Here is a 23,495-nt window from a genome sequence, read left to right as displayed (position 1 = left end):
TTAGAGGCTTATCAAACATTTAGTGTCCAGACTCCCTCGGATAATGGCTACTTGTGTCCTCAGGCTGACTGGGTAATGACCCAACAAACACACACACACGTACAACTTGCACGCACAAAAAAGTAGATAAAAAGAAATCCTTGGTGGCTTGAAAAGCACTCACACTGACAGGATTTAATACCCGCTAAAAGTATGTGTGCTCTTGACATTGTAAAGCGGTTTGGATAAAAGGGTGAAGTCAATGGCACGTGCACTGTTCCAGATAAAGGGTGCTGCAGGGGTTACAGCTTAGATATTGATTTATTCATACATCATGGGAGCCTGTTCTCTTGTAATAATGGGTTCACTTTCAGTCTGCACCTGCAACATAAACACATTTTGCCATGTGATACTGCAGAACATGACTATGAATACCGGCGCACGCGCATCCCGAGCAGCCACCTATGCACATAATGGGGAAGCAGCTGCATTCTCTTTGCTCACAGTAATACAGAGAAACAGAAGCTGATATCTCTCTAACAAGCGTACAGCCAGGCACAAGCTACCGGTTACATGCCTCATTGGGGTTTGTTTAAGTGTGGAAGATTGTTTGTGCAATTGTGTGTTATGCACGCCGAACTAAGTCTCCAGCTGATGAATGAGAGATCGTTACTGGTGTAAGGAGACAGTGTGATCTGCTCGATGCATCTGTATATGTACTGCAAGCTGGATCCAGGTTAAGAGGAAAAGTTATGGTATTATCGCTAATCTCTGCAGACAGTTTTCGATGCCAGGGCTTCTTTTGCAGTGTGACAGTAAAGCAGAAGATGGAGTTGTTTTGTTGTTGTTTTTTTCTCTGAGGGTAGAAAAAGAACACGTATTGCTTCGAGCTTTATCTTTATGTAAGTCTTGAACTGGTGTTAAATGGAAGATTTGGTAATTTGTGGCAACTGTGTGGGCATTCGTCTCAAGATAGACTTTTTGGCTGTAGGCAATAAACATGTAAGAATTATTTATGCCTGGTGATTCACCCGTGAAATGACTGAATATAAGGGAATGGTGGAGGAGTTATCATCTCTGCCATTGGTTGTTATAAAAATATATGTGTGGACATCTTCCTGTAGCCTGCTATTAGTGCAATGATGAGACACCTGTTACCGTTGTACTCCTCCAGCATCCCGCAGTCCCTCTGTGGAGCGGGTGGGGTGATGACAGGAAAAGGAAGGGAGGGCACAGCGAGAGGCAGAGGAACAAGTACTGTGATGGAGATGGGAACAGAGAGCGTAAATAGAGACTGAGGGGAGGAGGGTTGATGTGATTGAGACTGTGTGTTAGGGACAAATGTTGTTCATTAGAGATAATTGCCTTTCTCCGTCGACCCCCTCTCGTTTGATTTTCATTTCGTCCTGATTTGCCGGTTCATTTCCCATGTGAGTGAGCTCACATACACACGACCTCACCTCTCAGCTCAGAGTGGTAGATAAGGAGCAGGGCTGGAACATTTGGGAACATTTGTGCCGTGTCATACGGATGTGAACCAGAGCCTGACTGCCACAGTTTGGACAGTGTTGCAGTTTATTTTGCTCTGTGCACCACTGTAATAGATTTTTTAAAAATCGAGCAATCAAGATGTGAATGAAGTACAGACACTCAGCTTTAATTCAAGGCCTTTAAGAAAAAAGTATTGCATTACCTATTTATGAATTACACCCATTTTATACACAACCCACAATTTCTAGGGGTAATGGTTATACACACTGTAGTGGGAGACCACACCACAACCAGAATTTTTGTGCCATTTGGGGTGGTTTGAATGTCAAGATACTGAACCCCAAGTTATATTGAAAAAAAATGCTTGTATGTGTGTGAATGGGATGAATGAGACATGTTGTATAAAGCGCTTTGAATCCTCAAAAGTAACAGAGGGCTTTATAACAGCCAATTAACTCACTAACAAACTCACGCCTATGAAATGGCAGGGACCAGGTCTGTGACCACTCGCAGTCAGCTGCCATCTTCAGAGTGATTTTGGGGCAAGTCTGCTATCAGCTTCCAGAGTCGAGTTGGCAATTACATGCAGTCTGTCTGTAATAATGTGGTCATTAACTGATAAACTCCAAATCCATTGCCTTCTAATGGATTAATACATACACAGAAATTCACAGAACTACTTACATTCAGTGTCGAGCCAGGATCTTATAAATCTGAAAAAGAAATTTAGAAATTCCTCCATGAACAGTGACATAGTTGCTGCAGAACTGCGATTTAACTGCAAAATAGCATCGGCACTCTGTGACTTTGCTTTTATGTAGGAACATAACAATAGAACCACTTGGCAACAAGTTGAATCAAACCCCCTGATGTGTTACCGACGACTTGCCCTCAGTCACGTAGTAATTCAGAGGAAATTCAACATGTCGGCAATCTGTGTTTATAAATTAGACAACAGTTATTTCTGGCTGAGTGATTGCATTCAGTCCAAGTCAGACTGATTGTTTAGAGACAGCCTGCCTCCCACCAGGTGACCTGTGCAATTTCCTTGCAAGTGAAAGTGGTCGCTACTACTTCCAATCGGTCTCCAACAGCAAAGTAATTAATGCAATCAGATTTTTTCCAAGTTGCAAGAAGGTTGGCATCTTTTTTTATTCAAGTGTGACTGAGCTGTGAGATAATTGATGAAAGGTGTAAATCCTAAGTGACCTACTGATGGGAAAACAGGGTAGGTGAGTGGCCAAAGCTGAAATAACCCAAAAGTTAACAAATGGAGAAAAAAATAATAATTTAGATCATTTATGTTGTTTCTATATTTTAATTTTGTTTAAAATTAACAAATTTTTTACCAGAATATTCAGAAAGACTTAAGATGAAGTCTTTGATGATTGTCACAAGCTAATTGCCCCCCGCCACACCTCCACCACCTTCCTGACACTCACACAGAGTATTAAAATTGCTCAAACACCACTGACGACTTATTCTTAGCAACCTTAAAGCACATTTTCAAAGAGGCGAATATACAGAATCAGACTACACAAATCACAATTATGTGAAATCTTCTTTATTCCACACAGGCAGCAATTCAGTACAATGAAACCCGCACTTTTCTGTATCAAATATAACTGGTGTACAAATGTACAAATATTCAGCATTTATTTTACTATACATTGCCCAGCAGACTAGAGAAGCTGCAGTAAATTAAGAATAAATTCCCACCACCAGTGGACATGAAATAGTTCTCCATTAAAGGCCATGCTGAATGAAGCTTTATACAAAAGGATCACCAACTGGCGTGCTCTTCTCGCTCCCGCCTCGTGAAAAATGATTTTCCAAATGTAAAATGACCTAAAAAGACTCAGGAGAGGGTTTGCAAGAACGGAAAGGCACATGTCACTGTGAGCAGCTTCACCAGAAGTGGCTTACCGATTGGCACCTGTAATAATATCCAGGATTTATTTTTTTAAAAATGCACCTATGTATCAGCTTTACGAAACTGGTAAGGATCACGATAACACAGACTTTTAAAAATCATAATTTTGCACTTTTTATGATTGTCAGAGTTCGTCCTATTAAAAAATAAATAACAGAAAATGACATGATAGGTTGAAATGCAATACGTAAACGAACATTTGAGTTCTACTGAGATTACAACTGTCTGCATGAAACATATATATGAAACATATACATATATATAAAGGCCTGATCATGACATCAGAATAAACATGTATCCTTTATACACAAACACACACTCAAACAAAGCACTTTGCTAAACAAAATACATTCTCTGCCTGCTCTTAAAAACAAGAACAACCAGGCAGTCAGTCAGGCAGACGAGCAAGTAGACAGCAAATTAAATGAATAAAAATTATATAAAAACTATACAGTATATATCTCATTTACAACCACCAAATTTTGTCCATTTCCACAGTGTCAGCTGATCCTTTCAAACCTCAGAAGTGTTTGGAATATTGTCCCCCATCTTCTGAGCATAATATCCCAGTTTTCTCTCAGTGGATGGCTGGTGCTATTCCTTTGGGAATCAAGGGAAAGAATGCCCTGATTGGTACTATAGGCAAGCTAAAGAATTACATTTCTGCCCTTCGATTGTTTCCCTTGTCTGCATCCTCCTCCCCCTCCTCTTCTTCCTCCTCGTAATTCTCCTCCTCGTTATTCTTGGCATCATTTCTGTGATCCCCGTCCATTCTTGGCCCTTTCTGGTTTTTACCTTCATCCTGGAAGCGAATTACAAGCACACAACCTGATTTAATGACCAGGAGTCGTGTAAACATCCCAAACACGATCATTTCAGACATTTACAGTTATTGTTTGCCTCCTGTGCAGCGGTGCATGAACGAAGCTTAGAGTCAAAGATCCACTGAGCTCCTGTTGCAGAGGAGGTAAGTGGCAGAGTATGAACTATAAGTCTATCCACGTTATTTTTTAAATGACGTTTTTTTTTTTAATATATTAAACATTAAAGATGATAATCGCACTAATGCCGGTCTCCAAGGTCAGAAGTTACTGTTAGTTACAGACCAGCCAACAATGAGGAGTCAGATGTCTTTCTCAAGGATATTTCAGCTCTGCGGACGGCTGGTTTTCAAAAGGTTTCAATGTTTTGCAGACTTTATAAAGACTGAATATTCCAATTCAAATACAACACAACAGGCTTATAGACTTTGTCATATATTGAGACTTCCTTTTAGGCCAAATTAAACCTAGCGCAGGTGAACACTCCCGACTGACTCGACATCCTATCTTTCTCATTTACCATGCGTCACATGGGCCAGGGTTTACGTTACAGAGACAGCACAGGGCTGCTCTGACACGCTCGAGCTACACACCAGTGAATCCCTGCACAGGTGAATATATTTCTGGATGTGAACCCAGAAAATTTCGCTGTGTGCACTACGACCGTTTTCCTCCAAGAAAGGTTTCAGGGTGTGATGTTACTCGTGAGGTGGAACGGACCCTGATGTGATGATGCTGGGAATAAAAATGAATTCCACATTTGTGCAGCTTAAATGGGAAATGGGAGGCCTAGGAAGTAAAGCAGATTGTGAGGTTGGTGGTTTCAGCCGCAGGGAAGACTCTGCATGAGCAGAGAGTAAACTTCAAGTGATGTGAAGAAAAATCTTTAACTCCTTGACAAGTGGAAACACCTCAGAGTATTTTTTAGTTTTAAAATAACCATCCCATAATAATAAAGCCATTAAAATTGTTATTCAACAGACAGTGTGTTGTAATTCTTTGATTTTTAAGGATGAGACTCTTCTGTCTTAACCAAGCAGCATCTTTAAAAGGAGTGCAGTACTTGTAATGTCCACTAGACAAATCCCCGATTTTCTTTTTTTAAAAAGAGACTGTATTTTTAGATCCATCACATTAAGGTGTGGATATATAACTACATTCTACTGATGCCTGAGCTGAGTTGATTGGATAACGCCACAAAAAAAAAGACTCCTTAATGAAAGTGTTTGCCTTTTGTCTATGATGCAGAAAAACATGCATCTCAAACACAGAGAAAAAGAAGGGACTCCTGACTTAGATGATGGCAGAAGTATAAATGCCCTGGGTAGTATAGTTTGGGGAAAAGGTTGCAGTTTTTAAACATTTCTTTCTTCTGATTTGATGACAGATTTTATACATGTAGGTTTAATGTCCAGGCAATTAAAGATAATCTACATAACAACTGCCAGTAAAAAAAAATGGCTAGCGAGTGACTAGACTTGCTTCCAGAAGGACTTTGTTTGAAAGCAGGAAACCCATTACGTTTTTCTTATTCCTCTTTTTTGTGCCTCCTTGTCTCCTCGGGCCTCCTGGAAATCACACCTACATGGATGAGGAGGGCAGAGGAGAGAGGAGGTATAATTCAGGATACACAGGTCTTTTAACCTTTATGGCAAACAGCAGGGGACAACTCTTTAAACATTTGTCCTTTTTAATCACATTTCAGTTATTTAAGACGATTAAACCATGTGCATAACTACATGTAACATCTAGTCACATTGCTCCATGTTCAGAATTTCATAAAAAATGGCCTAGTAACAAAACAAACAAACAAAAAAAAAGATATTTAATCACTGAAGCAATGTAGCTCATGTACTTGGCCTGTTGCTTTGATTTCACCCCCTCCGATATTTGATGGGAGAGGAATCAAGGAAATCTAGGAATTGAGAAAAGGAGGATTGACTGGTTTCCCACAGAACATACCTGGTCTCCGTTCTCTTGGTTATATTGATCCTCTCCCTCCTCCTCTCTCTTCTGTCCGCCAGCTATGTCCTCCTGGGCCTTCAGGACAAGATAAACCACATTTACGAATTGCAACAATGAAACTTCAGTCACAACACTGAGATGCAAATGTATTGCAGCATTATATTATTCTAAACCATACATATTTATTTTGTTTTATAGTCTTACATTCAAGTGTTTTGCACCACTCTATCACTGAGTATGTAAAGCATGTGTGTGAACATGCATGTTACCTCATCTTCTGCTTCCTCCTGGTACTGGTCATCCAGTGTGTCCTCCTGCTGGTCTGGATTTCCAGCTATCTGAATGCACATGAATAACAGAACAAGTTAAAACAGGATCTAAAGTTTACTTTTCATCATAGATCCCCCAGCTTAACTCCCTCACTTAATATATATTTATATTAAGGTGCACCTCACCGTGCAGTCTGGCTCTATAAACATTTTTGAAACAATGGGTCGTTGTGAAGAGCTCACTGAATGATTAACATCACCACAAAGCTGCGCGCTGGGAGCTTCATGGCAGCTCCCAGCGGTGTAATGTGTAAGTGGCCCAGCACTTTATACTGTATAGTGCATCTCCAGTTGTCAAACCTTCATGGCTTGCTTCAGTATGCCATTCTGAGCTCTGTATGCGTGTGTGTGTGCATGAATTTAGTTTGAAGCTGCCAACAAGCCCCTCCCCTCCCATTGTTGGCATTTTCAAAACCTCTAATCATCTTCCTGTTTAGCCCGTAATGTTGCTGTAATGTCACTAACTGCGTGTGCAGATGCTGAATAGAGATTGTGAGTATCTCACTACTGTTGCCTCCCCTGACTCACCACCAGTTCCTCCTCCACAGTCGGTTGTTTGGGGTCTTGATGCATTTGAATGTGCTGGGCCGGCGCTGCAGGCTCCTCTTCCTCTTCAGCCGCATTTTCATCTGCTTCGGCAGCGCGGTGCGGCAGCCGGGCGTCCTCAGCCTCGTCAAACTCATCCTCTCCCTGGTTGTTGGGGTCGTCCTCGGGGTTCAAGTCACCGTCTATATCACCCTATAGCAAAATAACAAATTTAGAATAGGAGCTGTGGATATGATAAAATGAGTATTTTTAAAGCTAAATGCTTTTGTTGGAAATAAAACTGTCAACCTGACAGTTTCCTGTAATGTTTTATTAATTCTCTGGCTAGTATTCAGAAGATTTACCAGCTCAGTAGGTTGACAGACAAGTGCGGATAGAGAGGGAACAGATGAATATGGCAGTGGGCTGGGGCGATTAAAGAATCGATGTTCTGATGGATGGCTGAATCAGTGTATGGCGTATGATAGACCGGTGTGAATGTTAAGCAAGCGAATGAGCTGGGAGGACAGACAGAGCCCGAGGATGTTTTAACAGATGGAGCGAGCAAGACGGCAAGACGGACAGACAGACAGACATCCACCTGCTGATGTGGCGGCACTCTGTGATCCGTCTCTCGATTCTCCTCCGCCTCCTGCTCGTTCAACATATGAACGTCTCTCTCTGTTAACACACACACACACACACACACAACACACAAACTAAATCCACTAACATCAACCGGCTGCTGCTGTGAGCTCTAATGATAAAAGGGAATATTTGTGCAGTGAGAAATACGGAAGATGTTTTCCTGCAAATCTCACCTTCATCAACCTCAGCGTGACCGTCGTCTTCTCGAATATCATTGTCCACGTTCTCGTATTCGGTCCTCTTCCTAATAACCGAGACAAGTACAGTGCAATCAGAGAGGGACGTGTTCTTCTGTAAAGCTATTGTATTAATTCATTTGGAGAAATGTAATAAGAAAATATGCCAGGCTTCAAAGTTTACTACTCGCTGCGACTGCTCTTTTGTCCAAAGTTTCTTTAAATCTGAGCTGACTGAGATCTTAAACCCGACCTCTCGTGTTCTTCTCTCAGGATCTGCTCCCGTCTGTCGGCCTCCCTGTGCTGCTGCTGCTCGCGTTCCCGCTCCTCCTTCAGCCTCTGCTCCCTGTCCTTCAGCACCCTCTCTCTCTCGGCTTGGAGGGCCTCCTGCCGCCTCTGGATCTGCCTGCGCTCCTCCGCCCTCTGAGCCTCCAGCCGCTGCTGCTCCTGCTGCTGCTCGTAGGCTGACTTTAGACGCTGAACCTGGGCGGGCACCTGTTGCTGCACCTGGTCCTCTGGATGCAGATTCACAGGAGGATCCTGAGAGAGTTATAAATACAAGAGAGAGGAAATATCATGTAGAGCATGAAAAAAGTGAATTAGAGCTCATCAAACGCACTGAATTGATGCCAAGTTTAGACATAAATATAAAGCTATGGTACAATCTTTGTGGGGGGGGGGTTTCCATGTTTCTCAATAAAGCTAAGCTAAAAAAAACACTGAGCCGAGTCACTCTGTGCTAACTAATACCAGAGTAGGAAACATACGTCCACTTCAAGATCTGTTTAAACCCTGTTTGGATAAGATCTTTTAGTCTAAACCACTGCTGACCATCTGTGGCTGGCGTTTCCGTCGGTCCAATGCGTTCTCATCCTCTTCTTCATGTTCTGGCTCCTGCTCTTCCTCCTGCTGCTCATCCTGTAGCTGGTCTGGGTCCTCCTCCAGCTTCTGAGGCTGTCCAGCTTGGGCCATCTCCTCCTCTGCCAGCTCCCTCCTCCTCTCTGCCTCTCCCTCTCCGTCCTCGTCTTTCTCAGACATGGCATGCTGGGTTACAGTGGAGTGGGACTGGACCTCAGAGTGGGCGTGCGCTTCATTGGCCTGGTGAGCCAACCGAGTAGAGAGCCATGAGATATTTGATATTTACAGTAAACTTTTTGTCTTTCTCAATAAAACAGTATTATTACTTCATCCCAAAGAATCCCAGATTACCCTTGAATCAGTGTTCCAGTGAGCCTGCTGATCCTCATGGGCGTAGGACTTGGGTTCTGTGTTGGCTTGTGCATGTTGTGCCATGCTGGGCGCCTTTTGTAGGGTCTCCTTGAGCTGTTTGTATTCATTCACCTGTGCCTAAAGCGACCAACAGAAGAGAAAGGCAAAGACTAAGAACGCATTTTTATCATTTTACCATTACAAAATTAGGTAAACCTGTTTAACTACTCACTAACAAAAATATCTAAACAGCCAATCACATGGCAGGAATTCAACAGTCTGAAAAAGAAAAAATATACAGTGACTGACGGTTCTCTTGGCAAAACACGAGCTGACTGGAAGGCAACAGTAACTCAAACAACTACTCATTACAACCAAGGTATGCAGAAGAGCATCTGTGAACGTCTTCTACAGCTGCAGAAGACCACACCAGGTGTCACTCCTGCCAGCTACAAACAGGAAACTGAGGCTACAGTTCACACAGGCTCGCCAAAACTTGACAACAGAAAACTGGAAAAACACCGTCTGGTCTGACAGGTCTTAATTAATGCTGCAACATCTACACATTTGGGATGAAGTGAAACGGGATGAGCAGCTGACAAATCTGCAGCAACTGTGTGATGCTGTCATGTCGATATGGACCATCTGAGGAATGTTTCCAGCACCTTGTTGAATTAATGACACAAAGCATTAAGGTGGTCCAACCCTGTACTAGCAAAGTGTACCTAATGAAGTGGCTAGTGAGTGTGTATATATTTACGCAACACAGAGGCCTAAACCTCTTCTTCCATGATAAATCATTTGGCCTCCAGCTGTGGCCTCCATCTTGATTCTTTTAAGAATCAGCTGAAAACCCATTTATTCAGACTGGTTTTTAACCAGTTTTAGGCTTTATGATGTTGTGTTTTTATTTTCTGTATCTTTTTATGCTTGTCTTTATTGTAAAGCAGGTTTTGACCTATGAAAGGTGCTATATAAATAAAAATAAATTAAAAAAATATAGCAAAAACAACCTCCTGTACAGCCATTAATTAGCGTAAAGAAATAAATTAAGCTTTCCCTGCGGCGATACAGACATTTTCTTTCAAATTGTCCGTTCAGTTTTGGCCCTCATACCGTTAAATCTTTTTATATGCGCATACTTTCAGAACAGGCCAGAGGGTTAAATTCTAAAAATTCTTGCTAAATTCCTCCCTCGTCCCTTTGTCTCGCTCCACTCCCTCCATTATAGCTTTCTGGCTGATTGGCTGCAGTGTGCTTTAGATGCACTGTGCTGACAGCCCTGACTAAATCAAACCCCCTGGAGTGAAGGAAAGAGCGTGCATGCATGCGTTTGTGTGTGTGTGTGTGTGTATCCAAGCAAACGCACTGATGGAAAGCAGGCCAGGCTTTAAAACAAATTAGTAAATGCAGACAGAAAGAGAGAGTGAGGTGGGGGAACTGAGAGAAATGAAAGTGAGTACCTATCAGCAGAGCTCAGTGTATTTAGTAAACTGTTCAGGCAGTTCAGAGGTCACTCTCAAGGAGAAACACAAGTATAGATTTGCCAAAAAACACAAAAAAACCCTGCCTACGGCATCAATCAGCTGCTGTACTCAGTGACTGCAGTAAACCAGGAGGCTAAACCCTTACCTGAGCTGCAGCCAGCGCACCCTTGTGGTCTTCCAGCGTCAGTGCGAGATGATCGTGGGCTGCCTTCAGTTCCTGATGGTGGATCTGAACAAGCAAATCCAACAAAAGTCAGCCAAGGAGTCGTTCACATTTACGAAAAGAAAGAAAAAAAATATATCTGTGCAGACATGTAGGATGAGGAAAAGCAAGAAATATCCAGAGTCTTTCTCACCTGGGCGTCCTGTAGCTGCATGTGAATGTCGTGATGGGCTTTCCTCAGTTGTTTATTTTCCTCTCTTAGATTAACAACACTCTCTGCCACCGCAACAAATCAGAAATAAAGAGAAGAAAAAAACATGTCAAACAACTTCTCATCCTGCAATAACTTTCCAATTATTACAACCAGTCATTAACTCTTACTTTTCTTTCCTTATACTCCATATTACCAACGTTTGAATATTTTATAAAAGTACGGCAAATTAAATGTTTGTTTTCACACCATTCGACTGTAAACTGTAATATATGACAAAACCATTTTGCAGTCCAGAAATGTGAAAATAAAAGCAATTTTACATGCAGTATGTTATTAAGTCAGGAGATGGAGACAGAGTAAAAGTGAAAAAAAATCACTTATACTCAAAATATGACACGCTGACGGCCCTGGATACTAGACAAAACTGCTTGAGAGCGCGAGGTTGGAATCATGCTGACGGATCAATGGTGGGATAAAGCTGTCCTCAGTCATAAACTACACCCAGGTTCTCATACAGTTGTCCATAATGTATTAATAGACCAATGTGGCAGATGTCATGGCAGATGTTTTAATTCTGCTGTAAACTGCACAGGTTTTAGACTGACTCCTCCATGAACACGTGTAAGGTTCAGGGACCTGGATGAATGTGGGCCCTTTCAATGCTATTTTTTGTGGTTCCACTTGTTCCCCTGAAGATTATTTCTCTGCAATACAAATTTTTCTCTTTTGCATCTCTGTTATAGTCGTATCATAGGCCCCCCACCCTCATCTCTGTAGCTCAGAGACATGATGTCTTTTGTCGAGCTAGAAAAGATCAATTTTACAGTAAAAGGCAGCTATATAAACTAACGAGAATTAAAATCCAATGAAAAGTCAAGAAGGCTGAAAATCGGTCACATCCAGGAGAAATCACTCCTGCTCACCAGCACATTAAAGCGTTTGAGTTCAGGAGTACAGTGTGACTACATAGGTCACCATAAAAAAAGCCTAAAAATATGTGAACAGTGGGTCGTAGCGTTTGAATATATCACTGATGTTAGCACTATGGTGATAAGAAGGCCCAAACCACGCCCTTATGTGGAAATCTAATTTATAAAAGTTCTTTCTTTATCATTCTGTGCAGTTATCATATCATACAGACTCTGATGTTAATGACTTTGCTAAATACTGAAAAAAGTTTGTCCACCCCGCTGCGGCATTAGCTCATCAGTTCATCATCCGGATGAGCTAATAAAAAAGCTAACTTTGTTACACTCATATTTACATTGTTTCATTCAGTGTTTGTTTGCAGAAACCTTGCGTAAGTCACTACCTTTGAGCTGGGAGACTTCTGTCTCTTTGGCTTTCTGAAGTTTATCGTAGCGGTCCTTGTGTTCATCCAGCAGCCGGCTGTGATCCTTGCCCTGGACTTGGTGCTGCTCGTGCAGATCATAATACTGCCTCTTCAGGTCCTCGTGCTGATTCTGAAGGAAAGTTCTTGTTACTATAGAGTCTCCCACAAACTTAACATCAAAAACTACAAAAAAGGGACAAAGGCCAGGAAGAATTTGATTTGTCTGTTTGGATAAGAGGAAGAAAGGTTAAATATGAGGATGTCTGCGTTAAAAGCAAGAACAAAACCAGAGGATAAGTGAGTGTATCTATGTGTGTGATGGGCTTCTGACCTTTAACATCTGATGTTGGACTTGTAAGGAGTTGTATCTGCCGTTTGATTCTTGCTGTTTGAGGATTTTTTTAAAAAAGAGAGAGAGAGAGATAACTGTTTACACACAAGTTCTGCACAGATATCTCACAAGCAGACAAAATAAAGAAGCCAATGAGTGATGCATTTACTAACAAATAAAATAGTAACAATGTAATGTACAAAAGATACCTTCTCCTTGTTCAATGATTGCTGCGCTTCGAGCTTATAAACCAGATAATCTGAAAAAGACAAAAACAACAGAAAAGAAGCTAATTTAAACCAAATTTACACTTTAGATTACAATTTAAATAGATGCACCATTTTGCAGAATCTTTTTCTTAAATTTAAACTCAATATTTATGTCATTTTAAAGACCAACTCTATTGCTGTCTAATATTTACTTAACACAAACTCCTCCATACGGACAAATTCCTCAAGTCAGAACTGAGTGTACATGCTACTTTTCTCACCTTCTTTGGCCTTTTTGTGCTCTAACCTCTCCTTCTGAAGACTCTTCTCCAACCTGGAGCGATGCTCATACACCACTACAGGAAACATGGAGGGGATGAATTAAGGGAAGGATTAGTGAGTGCTTTGACATCTATCTGGACCAGCAAACCAAACAGAAAACTCCAATACCAACACTTGGACTGCAAAAACAACCTCAACATTAGTGAAGTGAAGATCCTTTTGGCAATTTTCTTAGCAAACTAGCTTGACGTAGATGGCTACAGTCTACATCAAGCAATATTCAAAGCATGGGGAAGTAGGTCAGTGCAGGAGCAAAGTATTCTGGGTAAAATTTGACTAGATGCACACTGTCATTCTATTGCTGCTAAGGACAGAGTATGCAGATATACTGAGCATACATTTGCAAATAAAGTTTACATACATTCATGAGCACGAATGTCTGATAATTTTGGTCTTTTAGTGATTTCTTTGACCTGTTCTTTTCCCAGGGTGGTACACAGCACATATCTTTAACTACTTATGGACAAATATATACACACACATCCCCACTAATGTCACTTAGCAAGTAGCACCTTAACCAGACATATCTGGTAGCCATCAACAAGCTTCTGGCTTAATGCTGGCTGGATATCTGACCACTCACTTTGGGGCTTTTAAGTGTAGTCGACAAATAACATTGAGGTAGGGGCTTTGGAAAGGCCATTGCAGAAGCTTTATCCATTACAAAACCAGTTCTGATGTGTGTTTGGAATGACTGTCCTGTTGGAACACGATATTCCCTCCAAGTTTAAACTTTCTAGCTGCTGATCTGAGGTGAAGTTGAAGAATTTAGATGTTGTCCAACTTCCTCATTATCCCATCCACTTTCTGCAAAGTACCATTACCACAGGCAGCAAAGCAGCCCCAGAGCATGATGCTACCACCACCATGCTTGAAAGCTGATACAGCGTTCCTAGGTCTTTGTCTTGTCTCACCATAAAACCTTTCTCAGCAGCTGCTTCTTTATTTCTTGCCATGCTCTCAGTCCATGGCGATTTGTCAATTTCTAGTTCATGGCAGGCTTGAACCTGGCTGGTTCCTGGGTTGTTTCTACAATTCTCCTTTTTAGATCATCAGTTGAGTTCTTTGGACTTTCCTACTGTTCTGAATATTGGTCAATCCAATAAGGTGTCAAACAAATCCGTTCTATGCTGCAGAGAGAAATTACCAGTCGTAGTCAATTATCATCACTACTGAGGAGCTAGGGCTTGGCCTTGGCAAATATACTGTAGAACCGACAGCACCACTTTGAGTATATGTATATATTTAAGACTGTATGTATAATTTTGACACTGTGTGGATTAGAGAAAATCACAAATGCAGTCACACTTGTTTTTTTTGTTCAAGGAAATCATTAAAAGCCCCAAATTACCATGACATTCATGTCCTTGATAAGTGTATGTAAACTCCTGACCTCAACTGTATTTGTTAAAAGAATATGAAAAGAATAGTCCTATAAAAGTCTTATCCTCTTCATGCTCTAAAAGCTTGAGTGCCTGTTTAGATTCACTTCTAATCTCTCCAGCTATCCTCTAAACTCTCCATAATCTCCCTATTCCTCCCCATTTCATGATCCTCATCTTTTCTAAATCAGAGAAACAAAAAGCAACCCGACTGTGAACAAAGCAGCATTAGTGATCCCTGATCACTGTTAGCAGTGCAACATACTGAGAAATGTCAAGTTTATTTCTTGTGAGTCAGTTTTGGTTAGTTCTTGAGGCAACTCATGAAGGCATTTTCTAACTTGGACAAATGACAACAATACCTCCATATGCACTTTGTGCCATTAACCTCAGTGTATTTATATTCACTAAATGCATTACATCTATTTAACACATTACAGTAGGAAGCTACTGACAATTGGACAGCGTCTCACGTTGGAATCTGACTGTGCCGCTATTAATTTGTTCTGGTCTTCAGGCAGCCTGCGATTTAACTGTTAAAACAAGAGCTCTGAACTTTAAGTCTTCACTTATTCCTTTCCACTGGGGGCTGGGCAGTGAAACTGATGATGTGGCTATTCTTCCCTCTGAGTGCCACCTCAACAGATTCCAAGATAACTGTTCGCTACATCTATATTTAGTTTTAATATCATGAGGGCAGCGAAAGACACAGAAGGATAGGGGTAAAAGAAGAAGGGACAGGAAATTAACAAAAGAGTGAAACGAAGCTCAAAGAAACTGGAAAGCTGATCCTAACAGACCAGTGCTAGTGTAAATAAAGCTACCTAACTATCAGGAGGACAAAAACCTGCTTCTATCATATGAAAAGCCAAAGTAATGACAACAAAAGTCACCCGTCCAATTCAGCTCACCACTTCTTTACCTCCATTGTTGCTTTAAAGGGGTTAATTCCACTTTCTTCTTTATGCGTTGTGAGAACATGTTTTTATGGCACTGACGTTTTGTGTATGGAAAGAGAATACCATTTATGATTCTGTACAGTGTGCTCATTTGATTCTATTTAGATAAACTGTTCATGCTGCACCGCTTGCTGTTTTTTTTCCGCATGCAGAAGTTAAAGTAATCCCATCTGTTTCCCAACAGACTCTCTGGTCTTTCCTCATCGGATTTTAGAATACAATAAGTTTAAGTTGTGACTCGCATGTTATAATGCTGCCGGGATCAGTTCTGAATAAGTAGCATATAACGCTTAATGGCAGTAAAGCAGAAGTGAACAAACTTTCCCGAAGTTTCTTTCATCAAAGCCTGATCAGGTGGTTATCTAAAACCTCACCACATCGGATTTTATTTTGCTCCTCTGAGGCGTTGAACCTCCTCAGCAGTGCCAAAGATGAGGCTATGTTTTTCTTAGATGAGCTCAGCTAGGCTACACTCTCACTGAGGGCCAACTGGGCTGGGCTAGAGCGCCAAACAACTGGAGTCTAAAGCTTAATTTATAGCACTGTACTGATTCCCTGTAGAGCCCAGGCCATAATGTGTGATGTTGTGGTTTGCATTTATACTTGGTTTTCCATCACGAGAGAAACTAAATTGTTTGTGGTCGACTCAGAGCTAATAGATCTCAAACAATTGCTAATTGTACTGAAACACAGTACAGAGAAAAGATTTCAAAACAGACTGACTACATGTACTGTCAGGGGCATGAAAAGTGCCTTATATCTATCTACTGGCAGAATATTATGTACTGTAATAGAAGAGTGATCGAGCAATGTGCAGATAAATTTACAATGAGTATCATATAGGCCTGAACCTTAAACACCTAAAAACAAACAGTGCTGTAGGTCCAGAATAAAAACACAAAAAACAATTTCAGCTGTCAAAAGTCAAAGACCAAATGTCATAAAAGCATACAAGGAAAGCAAAGACAGCACAATGGAGAGTTTTCATTGCTTTTTAAAACCTGGATCCACTACAAAGAACGTCTTTGTATAATATGACTTCTGTCTTCTCTGCCACGGGGGGAAGCTAAAGAATAAGCAACAGCACGAATAAAAACCAGAGCAGGCCACATAACTGGCTGTTCCACATTTTTTAATACTCTAAGTGGCTGTAGCTCACAGTTACAACATGTAGAGGTGAGCCTGCAAAGCTCTGCTTAGCATCTACAGACTCCACTGCTATCGTGGGCCCTTCACTTAGCATGTACATATATACATGCAACAGGCTTAGAGCAAAGAGAGGGCAGCTACAGGAGGAGGGCTAGGAGGGCCAATAATGCCAACATACAAAGAGCTGCTGGTGTGTGTTACAAGTGTGAAATGGCCACAGACTGTTGACTCTTTTGTTGTTAGCTGTCTCCATGCTACATTACCGCTGCTGTTGGCAGTGTTGGTGGCACGTGGCGTAGTAAACGGAGAACTACTCAGGACTGAATGCACCGACCCCACAGTTCAGACCACTGTCATGGATACAGCTTTTTGACTTACGATCCGTCCGATATCTGATCCAAACATCAGATCGGGGCATCTCTTTGAGAGTGAGCATCTCCCCTCAGAGCGATGAAACACAGTGTGGTTTGAGTGCAGATAAGAACAAGGGAGCCTTCTATGGTGGCGATATTTATTGGCCTACTGGTTTAGATGTGGCGAGGATAAGATCAGTTGGATTTGGCTCACGGTGTTGAAGAGGAAATGTGGGCCAGGAATTTTTTTTTCTGTGGTGTTTTTGTTGGTTCACATTCCTACTTCCATTGTGTACACATACACACTCTCACACATACCAGCCATACAAACACAACAGACCAATTAGGTTTATGAGTGAAGTTCAATACAGATGCATGTCCCAAGAATCCAAAAAGTGTTGATTGAATATTTTGTGTGTGCTGGAACTAACTGTCTTCTACTGAGTTTTGCACACTTCAAGACTAATGTCTTTGACAGGTAACCTATTTCACAAGTCACTCTTTGTAACAATCAGGTCAGGGCTTTGCACGGGGCAGGAACTTAGAAAGACTGTGAGACACGTGACCTGATCCAGGAAGTGATATTAGGTCAAAGAAACATGGTATGTTTGTGTATTTACTCCCCACAAGATTTTTTTTTCCTCACAAGATAAGTTTGTTTTTTGAGTCTACAGGTAACATCGAAAGGATGTAAAATATGTTGATAGGTAAAGTTCACATTAACGTTATTGAGCTACTTGTGAACAGAGTAAATAGTGTACACAGTATATACAGGCCCTCAATCAGCTGCAAATTTACAACATCAAAAGCCAAAGAGCTAAAATTGCATTGGCCTGCCTGACGTCCAGACATGTCACCCATTGTCACCATCAAGGCCTCAACTGTAGATGTTAAGCAAGACTGTTGAAACATTTTGGTTTCAAAACTGCAGCTTCTCAGCTCCCAAAAGCTCACCATGAGTTGTTAAAAGACGGTGTGTTGCAACAAACACGCAATTTCTCGAAACGTGTCAGTGCCATCGAAGCTCGCGCTCATCAAACTGAGCATCAAAACAAACATTAAATTTAAAATCTTAAATATTTCATGAGCTCCCATTTGCACTGCTCCAAATTAAATACAGGATGTAAGTGATTAGTAAATAACTGCTCTCTGTTTCTACTGACGCTTTTACACGCCATCCCAACTTGTTTGGAAATAGGGCCGGGTGTTAAATCACAGTGACACATTTGTCAGCGTGCACGCATAACCACAAAGTGCCCGTTAAAGACTTAAAGTGCTTTAAATGACTGATGACTGCCAGCCTGTGGCTGCAGTGGATAACAGGGAATCAATGTGCCTGGCTCACAACCCTCACATCGCCCCCACCCCTCAAGCTATAACCAACCTCTAAATATAGGGCCAGAAAAACAGCAATCTGTAGTCAGCTGTGGCTGTCAAGTGGCTTTGTGATTGGCTGAACGATGCACTGTTTCACAATGAAAGTTAAGGGTGTGGCGCGCAAGCAGGAGAGAGCTGAGCTACAGGAAGTTGAAATCTACATAATGTAGCACTCAGGAGTATGCTGGTACACTGCAGGACCCTGTTATGGATGACTTCATTGGATGTGATGTAACCTGTTGCCTGAATTACTTCTTTTAAGCTTTTGCATTCTCAACGATGAACTTTTACCATTAGGCCTTGTAAATATACCTTGTTAAAAAACTTTTAGTGGGTTCCTCATACAGCGCCCCATACTTTAATGACACTACAGAAGAATTATCAAGGTCTATACCTGTAAACAGTCTACTGTTGCACTCACAAATTGAATGATTTGCCAGTAGTGCAAGGCTTTATTGGCACAAATCCAGCAATTATTTGGAAACACCTTAAGCATAAAAACTAGCAGTAAAAGCTTCAAAGTGAGGTCCTGAAAATCAGTAGGTAATGACTATATCTGCTTTCCAGTAAATAGAGACACACAAATACGTTCACATTAAAAGACCTTCATTGCATCTTAATCTACTAGCAGCAGAAGGTTTTTATTAAAAGGCCCAACTTCAGGAACTTCACCCCACTTTCACAAAATTTTAACAATCTTGTCCGGCAGTACCCTGAGTGCTTCCTCCATATAAGCGTGCGTAAACATGCTGCTGTGCTGACAGGATGTGAGGTTTCGGGCCTTGCCATTATGCCACGAGTTTAAAATTAGCCGATGGGCAAAGAGCCCGCTCCTACATGGCTTTTCAGAACAAGGTTTGTTTGCGCCCACATCAGGAAGCCAAGAAGTGTGTCAGGCTTTCAGCTCAGACTCAGGACCTCACAATTTAATCCAGCCTTTAATCCAACAATAAACAAGTAAGCCATTTTCACCTATTACCCACGGGTTTGCTATACCGTGAAGCTGCCCTAAATCTTTCACCGGTCAGGTCTATAAGTCTGCATGCATTTGAATATGGTTCAGGGCGTGTTTTCTCTTCAAGGTAAAGAGAACTGGTTTGTGTAAGGTTTTGATGCTTTTGCTGACATAACAAGATCCATTTAGTCATTCGTCAGTTCAGGTCTGTTGAAATACATCCAAGTCCCTGTAATACTGGTATAACCAGAAACAGAGTGACGATATGCTGTGGCCATCTAGATATAATAGGTATACTGTATCTGGTATCAAGATAGGGGAACACCCAGTCCTCCAAAAGTTTTTAGGCACTTTTGTTAATATGGGTGCTCTTTACTCAAATGCACCAGAAACATTTTGATGATCAGAAATGACAAGAAAATGTATGGATTTCTGTCAAGTAAGCTAACAAACTGTGCTGATTAGTGCATTGTCTTAAAGGCCACGTTTATAGCAGGAACTTGAGTATCACTATGTATCTCATTACAGTGTTTAGAAGTTCTGGCAATCTGTGGGAAATTACTCCTTATTGCTCATGAACGTACAAGTTTAAGGCAAAATCTAATCTGATGTGATCCTCTGGAGTAACTGGGTCATAATTGGGAATTTTCTCCAACGTAATGCTTTTTAGTTTCAGCGATTACCCGAAAGTCTTTACAGAGTCAAGGATGCCAGCATGACAACATAACATCCTGCATGTACCATGGTGGCTAAACATGAAAGAAAAACAAAAAAAAAACAAAGACAAAATGATTTTTCTGCCAGCTCTAAGACTTCTAGGAATACAGCTAAGATACAGTGACTGCAACCAGGCGCTTGTGTTGTAATAGCCTCTAGTAGTCAGCTGCAGGAAGTGATGGGGCTATTTTCACTTTGACTGCACCTCTACAAAAACAAATTAACTCTTGTTAAAGGCAAATATGCTTTTTAAAAAAAATTTTAAAGGCAAATATGCTCATGTCATGACAAGGTCAGGGGCCATCACTAGTTTATTGGTAGTTTGCAGCTTTACTGAAGTATAATTACTCTAATCAGCTAAGTCAGGAATGTTTCTGGGAAATCTGCCTCTTTTCAATTTACAACTGTGGTTTTCATGGGGTCTCAGCTAATGAGTGCTGATATTACTGATTAATATAGTGATCAGTTTGTCTATAGGATGCTTAAAAGATACCAAAAATGCCTTTATCATTAACTACATCTCAGATTGATCAAATTGCTCAGTTTTGCTGTGTGCCAAACATCAAAATATTTAATTGACTATTAACAACACCAGTAAAGCACACAGTCTTTACAATAAAGCCAGGAATGTTGAAGAAGGAACTTTTTGTTTAAATTAAAAACCTTAAAAACAGAGTCTATATAAACATTTTGGAACTCAGCCTGGTTTTTAAGGTGCTAAATGAACGCCGAACTTAAGTTTGTTAAGTAAAGTCTCATATCAAGTCCTCCAGTTTGTTTTAAAAGATGTAAGGGTGTTTCAGCATGTTCGACAACAATGACAATGCAGTTTTATCCACGGAGTCTGGCGTGACACGTAACAGCCTCCTCGCTCGTGTCAGCTGTGGACAAACATTCGATCACCTCTCCGCCCCTGTGTTTACCTTGGAGCTGTGCCGACAGCGACTCTTGGTGTTGCTGATACTTCAGTGCCATCGCCTCCGTCCTCTTGAGCTGTTTGTGCATCTCGTAGGACATCATGCCCCCGTACATCACCCCGCAGACCACGGTGACCAGAAGGAGACACTGGAAGATCCTCCGCTGCCTCCGGGAACACACCCCGTTTCCCATGTTGGACCCGCACCCCTCCCCGCCGTCTATGCGCGAAAGCCCCGTCTCTGCCGCTGGAAAGTTCCGACTCAACTTTTTTTTTCCCCCCCTCCCGGTGAGAACTGAGGAAACCTCCCCCTTCCCTTACTCCCCGAGCATTTCCACGCAGAAAACACAAGCTACGTGCTAATACTCGCTTTAGGGCACATTATTATCTTTTTTAGCAGAGCTGCATCCAAATCTCGACCCTCTCCCCCCTCTGCAACTTCAAAGTAGCCGCTCAGATTTTCGCCTGACTTACAGCCAAACTCTGGCTCTGCCTTCTTTTTAGCTCTAAAAGCAACAAAATAAATAAAACGGGCGAGTCCTGCGTGGGTCTGTCTCCCTCTCTTGCAGAGTTTCCGACGTGACTCGGGCAAGCTTACAGAGAAGTTAAAAGTTGGGTCCACGACGAGGCCTCTATAGCACCTTTAACTTTAGTTACGTGTCAGCCGAGCGGCTCCCTGCCATCCAACTGCAGCGCTATAGGAAGTCCCTCCTCCGAAATAATGGTAAAGTTCCCTGCTCCCGCCCCGTAACTGCAGCTTTTATTATATTGGTCGCCAGACAGCTCACTCAAAAAAGCAACGAGGAATGTGAAGGAGGAAAGATAGGACTTTTCCCCCCACAAAATTTAAAAAAATGTAGCGTTTTATGAGGCTCAAAGTTAACTGTGAGTCTATAAAACCGAAAACATCACCAAATGCCAGACCTTCACTCAGTTGCTGCTCGTTTCTGGGTCTCTCTGCCTTCAGTTCTGTATTTAATAATTGAGAAGCATGCTCTGTTGGGTTGAGATCAGGTGGCTGGTTTGGCCATTGAAAAATATCCAATTTCGTCGCCTTGAGAAACTCTTGGATGCTTTGCGTCAGTATTATTTGCACCGTGGAGTGCTGTATGCGGTGGCCCTGAGAGGCTGCAACTAACACCAGCAAATAGGGGAATGCTGCAAAATCACAGAACACAACGGAAGTTCAATAAAACACAACGGAAATGTTTCTGATATAACAGCTGAGGTAAGATGGAAGAGTAATGTGTTTTAATTGAGCCATATAATACTGTACATAATAATAATAATAATAATGGATTGGATTTATATAGCGCTTTTCAAGGCACCCAAAGCGCTTTACAATGCCATTATTCATTCACGCTCACATTCATACACTGGTGGAGGCAAGCTACAGTTGTAGCCACAGCTGCCCTGGGGCAGACTGACAGAGGCGAGGCTGCCATATCGCGCCATCGGCCCCTCTGGCCAACACCAGTAGGCGGTAGGGTAAAGTGTCTTGCCCAAGGACACAACGACCAGGACAGAAAGGCCGGGGATCGAACCGGCGACCTTCCAGTTACAAGAAATCGTACATGTTTGGTATTAGACGGTTACTGTTGGCTTGTCGCTTCCACGGCCGTTTTGTGGGGTCTGTTATGACCTTTTGCTGTATGTCCTTCCGTTTGTGTTTTCTGTGCTTTTGCAGCATTGTTTTCAGAAGTTGCGCATCGAGTTTGGTCATGGTTACTGTAGCTGTCTGATCGATTCTGTGGCGTTTTGTATGAGTATAGCCCTGTACACTTCACAATTCAGCCTGCTACTTTACGTCACCCTTAAACACTAGTGCCCTGCCTCCAATGGCAGCTATACACAGCTATGCCATAAAACTGCCTCCACTATAAGCCAATTTTTCTCCTCCATATTTTCCTCTTTCCATGATTCTGGTATAAATTTGTGTTGTTTTTATCTGTCCAAATATTTTTTTTGTATTTTTCTCCCAGGACTGCTACTTAAGGGTTTTTTTGGATGTTTTCTAGCAAAGTTTAATCTGGCCAAGTGATGTTTGCACCTTCTTGTAAATACACTATTTCTATAAATGGAGGCGTTTCTTGATTGTAGACCTCCTTCATTTGCACTTAAATATCCCTGGGTTTCATATTTCAAATTACAAGCTATAAAAATAGAAATTCAACACTCTGAATCATCTTCAGATATTGTGTCTCCTTCATTTGTCATGAAATACAAGGTATACTAGGTTCAGGCCCCACCTGGCCAAGAAATCTGCTTGTTCAAATACTTCTGAGTCTGTGAAAATGGAGGAATGTGCATAACATTGGCTGTAATTCATAAACAGTTAATGCAACATTTTGATAAAACCCCCTGAAGTAGAGCTGAAAGCCTGCATTTCAATCGCATCTTGAGTTTTGGATTTAAAATCCACTGTGGAGGTGCACAGTTTCATTCAGCAAACTACGGACATGATTGACAGGACATTGTAAACTTATACATTTCTGTGACTCAAAGACAGAACCTTCAAACTTTGATGTGAAA

The 23,495-nt window shown here is 41.6% G+C and overlaps 1 protein-coding gene across 2 annotated transcripts; it reads right to left on the bottom strand.

The window, feature by feature from the left end:
* Positions 1–3,018: 3,018 nt before the first annotated feature.
* golim4a (golgi integral membrane protein 4a) lies at positions 3,019–21,807 on the bottom strand. Of its 2 annotated transcripts, XR_005608104.1 has the most exons (17): positions 20,971–21,807; positions 13,095–13,169; positions 12,814–12,863; positions 12,605–12,658; positions 12,253–12,403; positions 10,920–11,002; positions 10,709–10,792; positions 9,077–9,214; positions 8,699–8,965; positions 8,121–8,407; positions 7,865–7,935; positions 7,645–7,724; positions 7,047–7,256; positions 6,459–6,527; positions 6,187–6,264; positions 5,746–5,805; positions 4,072–4,205 (listed from the first exon to the last, which is right to left on the bottom strand). XR_005608104.1 is itself a non-coding variant. In XM_031752663.2 (16 exons), the coding sequence occupies exons 1-16, from the start codon at positions 21,155–21,157 to the stop codon at positions 4,059–4,061; spliced, it is 2,031 nt and encodes a 676-aa protein (XP_031608523.2). In that variant the 5' UTR covers positions 21,158–21,805; the 3' UTR covers positions 3,019–4,058. The 2 variants fall into 2 exon arrangements, 1 of the variants encoding a protein (XP_031608523.2); XM_031752663.2 differs by lacking the exon at positions 5,746–5,805 and having other exon boundaries at positions 3,019–4,205; positions 20,971–21,805.
* Positions 21,808–23,495: the final 1,688 nt, after the last annotated feature.

Source organism: Oreochromis aureus, linkage group 14, assembly GCF_013358895.1.
Source record: "Oreochromis aureus strain Israel breed Guangdong linkage group 14, ZZ_aureus, whole genome shotgun sequence".
NCBI lineage: Eukaryota > Metazoa > Chordata > Actinopteri > Cichliformes > Cichlidae > Oreochromis > Oreochromis aureus.
Note: the sequence above shows the minus strand (reverse complement) of the source record. Positions and strands in the feature narration are given on the sequence as shown.